At 51.6% G+C, this 9,020-nt stretch overlaps 1 protein-coding gene across 1 annotated transcript in view; it reads left to right on the top strand.

Moving 5' to 3' along the window:
* The window catches only part of LOC122366263 (MAP/microtubule affinity-regulating kinase 3-like), a 28,987-nt gene extending 20,399 nt beyond the window's left edge, over nt 1-8,588 (top strand). The window contains exons 6-7 of the mRNA XM_043338289.1: nt 5,319-5,498; nt 6,337-8,588. Coding sequence (XP_043194224.1) covers nt 5,319-5,498; nt 6,337-8,284 — 2,128 coding nt within the window. The 3' untranslated portion in view covers nt 8,285-8,588. The remainder of the gene's footprint in view (nt 1-5,318; nt 5,499-6,336) is intronic.
* Nucleotides 8,589-9,020: the final 432 nt, after the last annotated feature.

Below are 9,020 nucleotides of genomic sequence, written 5' to 3' on the forward strand. Positions count from 1 at the left end.
AGGTCATCTGGGACACATCAGGTTACAGAGGTCAACTTGGGGTCATCACAGAGCTCAATTGGAGGTCATCTGGGACACGTCAGGTCACAGAGGTCAACTTGGGGCCACCACAGAGCTCTATTGGAGATCACGCAGGTCATCTGTGACACGTCAGGCTACAGAGGTGAACTTGGGGTCATCACAGAGCTCAATTGGAGGTCATCTGGGACACATCAGGTCACAGAGGTCAGCTTGGAGTCATCAGAGAGCTCAATTGGAGGTACGGAGGTCATCTGGGACACTTCAGGTAACAGAGGTCAACTTGGGGTCATCACAGAACTCTATTGGAGGTCATGGGGGTCATCAAGGGACACGTCAGGTCACAGAGGTCAACTTGGGGTCATCACAGAGCTCTATTGGAGGTCACGGAGGTCATCTGGGACACGTCAGGTTACAGAGGTCAACTTGGGGTCATCACAAAGCTCAATTGGAGGTCATCTGGGACACGTCAGGTCACAGAGGTCAACTTGGGGTCATCACAGAGATCAATTCGAGGTCATGGGGGTCATCTGGGACACATCGTTTTTAGAATTTGGAGAATCTTTTGGGGGATGCCCCTCGCAACGTCCAAGACCGCCTTTCTGGATTCGCCAGTAGTTGCTGGAATGGTGTTAGGCTACTTCATATCCATGAATACCCCAATAAATGTGAATATAACATATTATGCACCATGTTCAACACTCTCGCTGGCGCGGATTGAGGCCTCATAGACGAACCGTTGGTTCTTGCTTTATAACTCGCGTTAGCGCCAACGGATTGCAACGAAATTTTCAGGATCTCAAGTTTCAACAATTTTCCACGTACCATGCAAATTTCGTGACCATGACCCCAATGACCTGTGACCTGTGACCTCTCCCTCAAGGCCATATCAACTTGCGACACAACTTACGACTGCTATTTCAAATTCGTAAGTTGTGTCGTAAATCAGGCACTTTGCGATAGACTTTACTTCTTAAGTAACGCTACTCATCAATTGATCCCTCCAAAAACGACTTACTACACAACTTGCGACACGTCGCAGCTGCGACGAGGCTTACGACGCTCTGGATCCCCCCAGCCTTAGTGTTGTTGTATGTGTAAAACACTCGCTATCTGAGACATTGTTATCCTGAAAGTTGTCGGGGTCCCATGCACGTCGCATTAAATAGCTTCAAGCAGTTGCCGGGCCTGCCGGATGTAGGAACCTGCTTTAAGTTGCCCGTGATTTTTCTGTCGTTGCCGAATCAATTAAGTTCGGCAGTTCAGTGTATAAATTAAAAGATCTTATCGGTTGTAAGTTGTCCGAGCAGTCAGTATACCGTAGCCAGTCTGTAGATACAGACTGATCCCATGTCCTCGGTTTTTGTCCGGTTGTGGGCCTGTGGCTGGCGCCGGCTCAAATCACACGCCCCGCAGAAGCCTCCCACAGCCGTGTAAATCCTAATCAGCACCACGCCACAGCACACACCAGCGCCAAATAAAGCCAGACACCGCCGTCGCCCCACGTGCCACCCGCCGCAGCCGGTCACGTGACCGCCGCCCGGCGACCGCAGGGTCGCTGCTATCGCCCTGCACCCGGTGCTGTCGGCGGGTCACGTGACCGGGGTGGCATCACGTGACGCGGTGACTGTTTTCCTTGTGTCTGGACGGGCCGGTTCCATGTCGGGTACTGACTGCATTAATGGGTATTGAGGCAACTGACTGGAACATACAGTTGTTTAGCATTATCTAGAGTATTTAGGCACCGGAGCGGGAGCTGGATCGGATGTCTGCCTCTTCACCTTATAGAGCGTAACGTCTGTATCATACCCTGGGACCATCTCTAGCAAGGACTTCTGGGTTTCGCGCTATTGACTGCGCAATGGTAATGTTTGGTGGCAGCTTCGTCATACGGACAGGGTCGAAAACAATAGCCAAATATCTCCAGTAAGGTGTCGAGGTCGGGTGCCCAGGACTCAGGACTTAACAGAGAAGGGAGAGAGAGAGAGAGAGAGAGAGAGAGAGAGAGAGAGAGAGAGAGAGAGAGAGAGAGAGAGAGAGAGAGAGAGAGAGAGAGAGAGAGAGAAAGAGAGAAAGAGAGAGAGAGAGAGAGAGCTCACCAAGTCTTCACTATATATAGGCCGAAGACTTTAAAAGTAGAATGACAGCTGTGTACTTTGATAACTATCAGCATGGTGGCATTTTTTTCCAAGGCAAGTCGGCATTAAAATAGCTGATGTCACCAGAGAAACGTTCTTGATACACCAAAGAAGCGGTGCTTATAAATTTGAAGAACTCCAGAAAAGGAGGCATTGAATAGATTGTCATATGCCTATAGGTGCTGTTTTTAGTAGTCTGACAAAAGTGTCCTCCGACGTCTTTTGGTGTGACCTTGTCCTTGCAGCCGTCTTTTGTTGTAACCTTACGTCAAATACACAAGAATGCACATTTGCTATGATCGTCATAATTGATTCAACAACTTAAGACCTTTTTATCTTATGCCTTGCGGAGGACCACGGTAAAACATTTCCGCGGTTACTCACAGGACCACAAATTACCTCGGATCCAAAAGCTCCATCAGAGGCGACCAATCAGCTTTGGCTGGGACAAGATGACCGAGTAGATATAGTTATGATAATCCGTGTTCAGTGGGCCATAAGGACCCGCCTCCGTGTAGCTCATTAGCGACCATTCAAAATGTCCCCGCTGGAAGTCTGACGCAACACCGCGCAGGTCTGTCTGGACGGGGGCTCCGAAGGGCAGTCCGTCATATCCTGCCCAGCGCCAACGCAAGGCTATAAGGAGCCCTGTCCAGCCGAATATAAAACTGACTGACCACCGGCGTGATGTGAACTGGGGTCTGCTAATGAGGGAATGCCTGCTGGGAGGGCACTGGAATGCATTTGTGTCCGCGGAGATATCAGATAATCGACTTAGTGAAGGCAAATGTCGAGACTTGGGAATAGGCAAATATGTGGAGTCGTGGACACTGGACAAACAGCTTTTTAATCACGTATTTCGACAATAACCAAAATGACAATAATTCCCAATGGTTATCACTGGATCAATAATTTATCTGCATGCTATATACATACTAGCACATATGACACACACCGTCTGCCGATATTTTCTAGCAGTCCTGTAAGCCTCATCGTGGTCGTATACAAGTCTATATAAACACTCGGAAGGACAAAACGCTGATTTTTTCACTCCCCAATCCTTGAATAAGACAGGTATATCATTGGTAAAATCATAGCTAAATTTATCGTCAGTAACCCCAGAAAAATAGGGTTGTGACGTAGTCTCAGTTTTATCTGACCTTCTGAGACGTAAACAAATGATTTTGTACGGCTCCGACTGGAGGAAAACACTATCACTCGCCGGGAGCAGCGAGTTATCACCAAACAGAGCGTCTTCTCCAAGGTTACCGGCCTCGCCAGTCGACCTCGCCGCAGCTGAGAATGACATCACTCCCAGTTTTTTATCGGGCGTCTCCAGATTTGGTGTTTAGTTGAGCCATCTGCACCAGTGAACGTTTATTTTCTGCTGAATATACGAGGCTGCCTGAAAGCAAATCTCTGTTTATCGTTAGTGTCCCTCCTAGATGTTTTTTGCTGGTGGGCGTTTTTTGTGTGTTCGATGTATGTGCCCGATCAGACGGTCGATAGGCTGCTCTAACACTCGGGTCGATCGTACTCCGTCAAAGTGATATAAGGTCGCTAATTGATATAATCACAGCTATCAATAATCCCCTAACAAGAACTCCCAGAGTGTGATTGATTTATGGATTTGAAAGTTGGATTACATGACCATAGGTAGATAGAGAACCATTTGTCATTGCTCGCTGTCCAAATGCCTACCTTTAAACATTTTTGTATTTTAATAATCCCGTGTACTTCCGTGTTTGTGATAGGCTGAGAAAGTTCATACACACCAGTCTGATTACCTTTAATGGCAAGATACATCTTCAGGTAACATATGATAATTGTGCGGCCTTGCTCATCACTGCGGACTGGCACGACAGGCGAACCAATAACGAATCCCATGTGTTCAATTGCCGTCGGACGGTGGGCATTTAGAGCCGTTTCGGTGACGTACGGCCTCTCTGTCGGCTGAACTCTGCTCCTGCCGCCGTGGGAAGCCATCTCTCTCGGCGGGGTGCCGGTCCCGGGGCCGCCGGGTACCGTATAAGGACGTGCTCTGTATGACAGAGCTGTCAGCCGCGCCGTGTGGGGCTACCACACGCCCCGGTGCGGTATGGAACGGCCCCTGAGCGGTGCCGGGCCAGTGACAGCGCACCGGCGCGGCCCCGCGGGCACAGCGCGGCACAGAGCAGCCGACCTCCGCACCAGAGTGTGGAAAGATAACAACAACAATGACGTGAGGAGATCTGGCCACCGATGGCGGTCAGGGTCTCACCGATACCAGTCAGATGCCGTATTGTGCTAAGTTCGTCGATAGAATACGACATCTGGGAGTTCCGAAATCCACGTTTACTTTTGGAATGAAAAGCATCGTTCGATGAAAAATTGAAATAACACGCCACAAAAATGCAGTCGTGGTATCGTCGATTTATTATTGAGAAAACCTATCGAAGTAATTTTGCTTACCATGCAAAAATAGACGTTACAGCATCCTTTGTTTGGCCCCATGTACTTATCTCGGTCCTACATTTATTGAAAACGCGGTGTCGGTCCTTGTGTCCGCGCTGGCCACTGAGTTAGATCCGAAAAAACACCTTATTTGTGCATACGTTACATGGTATTTACGCAAAATAATAGGTTCACTTTATATGTACATCATGTAACGGATTGTGTTATTTGTATATGTTATGAGGTAAATGGGTTGTATCATTATTAACGGCTTGCACATGATCCATTTGATGTGGCGGCATGTAACGGAAAGTCCCACTCTAAGCGACTGTATATCGTGTTGTTGAGTGTAAATGTTCCCAGGCCAGCTTATGTTCCGTGTTTGTGTATGCAATTAGGCTAGCTACCGTGTTGCTATATCTCCTGTTTGCATCACTGTCATGTTTTTGTGTTCTAACTACTTTACCTCACTGCCCAACGGTTGTCATCTGTTTACATTACACTTTGTACCCAGTGAACAGCCCCGCAGCGCATCCAGTTCACTATCGTACCTACTAATGTTTATCCGGTTCCGCCTCCTAGTAAAACACTTATGTGTTCTTATGAACTGAAACAATTTCCGTGCTAATGTGTTCCGAGACACCCTGCTGTGTCCTCCGTTTACACTTAAAAAATGCCAGCGTGTCACTGTCTCCAACTTACACCAACGTGGTGTCTTCCTGTCCCCAGGTCGGTGGGCGTGCTGGCCTACGTGCTGCTGACGGGCTTCACGCCGTTCGGAGGAGACACCGACGCCGAGACGTTCCGCAACATCGCCAGAGCCGAGCTCGAGTTCCCCGACGAGCTGTTCGAGGACGTGTCGGCTGCCGCCAAGGACTTCATCCGCAGATGCCTCCTTAAGGACCCCAGGTAGGTAGACATTGCAGCTACGCCCACGCAACAATAACGGTTTGCAGTCCAACCTACTTACTAGATATCACTGCGTGCTAATCTGCACCAAATTTGGTGTGGTGGTCCGAGTCTGACTCAGGGGGCGTTAGCTGCGTGTAACTCGTTGTATCTTCGTATTTATAGGACCATGCCTGACCACACTGCGGCCGTGAACACTATACCGTAGATGGCAGCACAGTACACGCGGGCGGTCCCGGGTTTGGCTCAGTCAGATGGCTTCTGTCCCGAGCTTGCTCGAATGATGTTTTAATGTACCATGACAATGAGCACGACCTGCCTACCCACTAAGTAACTTTACATTCGTTAAATGCTGGGATAAAATCAAATTTAAGTCGCTATTTTCAAGTCGATCTTGATAGTTATTAAATTAGTTCGACGAAAATTAACGGAACGTTCAACAATGTAACTTAAATGTGGCGTGCCTAAATTAATTGCCGTGCCCGACGTACCTAAATTGCGACAATGACTGTTTTATATTATTTGCACTTTATTTCAATAATTGACTTCATTCATGATAACCTTTTCCACTATTTGCTCAAGCACCTTTCCATCAAAACGCCTAGCATTGTGATTGCGTACAAAATTGTCCCTGAATGTACGAATCGACATGTAGGTACACGGCACACTAATGTGAAAATCTAGGAACCTACATTATATTTTCTTCGAGATAATGAGGTCAATTAGTCTTCGAGTCGGCTACCTTTTAAAAACAGCATTCACGGCCGATGCGCCTCCCAATCACCCAGCTCTCTGGTTGTACCGTATTCCTCACTCGTCCCGTGTGTCTGTGTTTCAGCGGCCGGCCGTCCCCGCACCAGCTGCTGGAGCACGACTGGCTGCGCCGTCCCAGCGTGCCCTCCGCTCCGCTGCTGGTCGTTAGCCCCAGCGAGACTCTGAGCACCTGCCCCGAGCCCGGCCGGCCGGCCAGCGACCTCAGCACGCTGAGGAGATCCATCTCCAAGAGCCGCGAGGCGCTCTCCGTCAGGGTCAGCAGGAGCCACCTCAAGAAGAACATCTCCAAGTCGCGGGAGCGTCTGTGTGACATGAAGCTCAGCAGCGTGCCGATGCGTCCCGACCAGTTCCCAGCGTGTCTGAGGTCAAGCGTGTCGGAGGTGCCCGACAACCGACCTCCGTGGAAGGGAGCCGGCGTTCAGAAGGTTTCTCCGGGGTCCGCCAAGGCCGAGCGGGTCAACACGTTCAAGCTCCGTGACGAGTACCAGAACCAGGTGGCGGCTGGTCTGGCGGCCGCCAATCAGTCCCAGGAGCGCAGTGGCACCACATCCCCATCGCCGTTTGTGCGTCAAGGCAGCCTAAGAGGCAGGAGGAAGACCTCGACACCGGACGGTAGCAGCACCGACCTCAGGGCGTCCCTGAGGCGGAGCCGCAACGCCGACAGCGCCGTGACCAGGAGAAGCAGCTGCCAGGAGGAGAGCAAGACACTGCCCGAGGCAGGGAAGAAGAAGGAGGGGCCGAGGCGTACGCAGAGTGTTTCTGACGCTATCATGCATGCCAGGAGAAATCGTAACTCTAGAAAGGATCTTCTGCTCCCGGTGAAGGAGCACCGGTCCGGTAGCGAGTCTGTAGATGTCCTAGCCGACGGTCAGGAAATGGTCAGGATACGTCCCGGCACATTTGTGATCGACATGGGAGAACCAGCGAAACCCCGCAATAAGACGTCAATTGTCAACGAAGAAGAAAAGAAAGTGCCATCGAGGAGAGAAGTCTTCCGGAAAAACGCATCGGTGGATGCCCCTGAAAACGTATCCAAGCATTCGTTTCGTAGCGCGCCGTCAGTAGAGATCGAGGAAACAGATGACAAGACGAGCGAGACCCAGCCCAGTCAGAGGCAGCCGAGTCCTGATGCCAGGAAGCTGAGCGCCCGCAGACCAGGCTCGCTACCGTCGTCACCTCGTCTGACGCCCCGCTCGGCTGTGGACAGACAGACCAGTCCGCTGAGACAGGGCAGTCCGCAGCGGCCGGTCAGTCCGCGCCGACCGAGGGACTCGGCTGAGACGACCTCCGAGAGGTCCTCCTTCCAGCGGTCCGGTCTGAGGAGCTCGCTCCGGCAGACGAGGACAGCATCACGGCCCAGCTCCGGCGAGGAAAGCCGCCGACAAACGACACCGGTCACCGAGGAGCCCTCACAAGGCCTCCGCAAGTCCTCCACCGAAGAGGACATGCAGAGGCTGTCCTCCCAGGACGAGCGCCGTCTCCAGAAGTCCTCCACGGACGAGGACGTGCGTCAGCTGGGCTCCTCCAGCGGAGGACGGAGATCGCGCAGGTCGCCGGTGGTTTCCCGTAACGTGTCTTCGCCGCTGCTGCTCTCCCGCTCGCCGACCAGCGACCTGGGCAGCAGCGAACTCTCTGGGGACGACTGGGAGCACGGCTCGCCGACGAGAGCAGCACGTGACCGGTCCGGCCGCCCCGAGACCAACAGCGTGGCGCGGGCCATCAGCCGCTTCCAGGCTCTGGAGCAGGGGGCGCGTCAGGGCACCGTATCACCGACCGCCGGTCGCTCGCCGGCCATCTCGCGCAAGTTCTCCTCACCCGTGCTGAGGTCGCCCGACCTGGGCCGCAAGACGTCGTCGCCGGCACTGCGCTCGCCGTGTGTGACGCGGAAGGCGTCGTCGCCTGCCCTGCGGTCTCCCTGCATCACCCGCAAAGCCTCGTCGCCAGTGCTGGGCGCCGCTAGTCAGAGGGAGCGCGGGTTCCCGAGTCGCGTCCCTGGGCTACGGGCTGCCTAGCTGTGGGCTGAGAGGAGTGGCGGGCGAGCAGTGAGCCCACCGTTATAGGCTGGGCTGCTGAATGCCGGTACCGTTTTAAAGTCGTATATTTTGTCGTTGTTTGTGTCTAATCAATGATGTGCTGGGTATCCGTGATATGTTGCTTGACCGTGTATTTTGTAGATATATGCCGCCGAGCGCTTCGAGCATATGTGCTATTTTTTAGTTTACCTCATGCCCTTCTATGCTGTTCTATAGCATTATCTATATCGTCGTGTAGTTTGTATAGCTCTGTAATGAAGTATGGAAATATATTCTGATATAAGCGAGTTTACTTAGAGAAGAAGACTAGTACCTAAGTGACGGAAATAAGAGTTATCTTGCAGAACGAGGTAGTTGACAGAACGTTAAAGATAAAGCACACTTGAAGAGGACGCTCTTAACCGATACTGATGATACTGAATGTCATGTATCCACACCATATTTCGATTCTAAGCGGACCGGTGATGCATTTTGGTTTAGTGTCGCCGACCTGTTGATACCGGTGATAGGAGGCCTCTGCTTGTTCACCCTTATTTGATGGCATTGCGTGCGTCCTCGTACGTATAACTGGTATTACGTGACGCTAAAATTCCGGATGCTGGATTGGGCCTGTTACAGCAGTGGCGTGCACGAAACGCTTGCTTTAGGTGAGTATCGGGCTTCATCAATCGGACGACGGCATCGGCAATTATCACCTAAAAAGTACCGACGGCTG

The sequence above is a fragment of the Amphibalanus amphitrite genome, unplaced genomic scaffold (assembly GCF_019059575.1).
Source record: "Amphibalanus amphitrite isolate SeventyFive unplaced genomic scaffold, NRLGWU_Aamphi_draft 000793F_arrow, whole genome shotgun sequence".
Classification (NCBI taxonomy): Eukaryota; Metazoa; Arthropoda; class Thecostraca; order Balanomorpha; family Balanidae; genus Amphibalanus; species Amphibalanus amphitrite.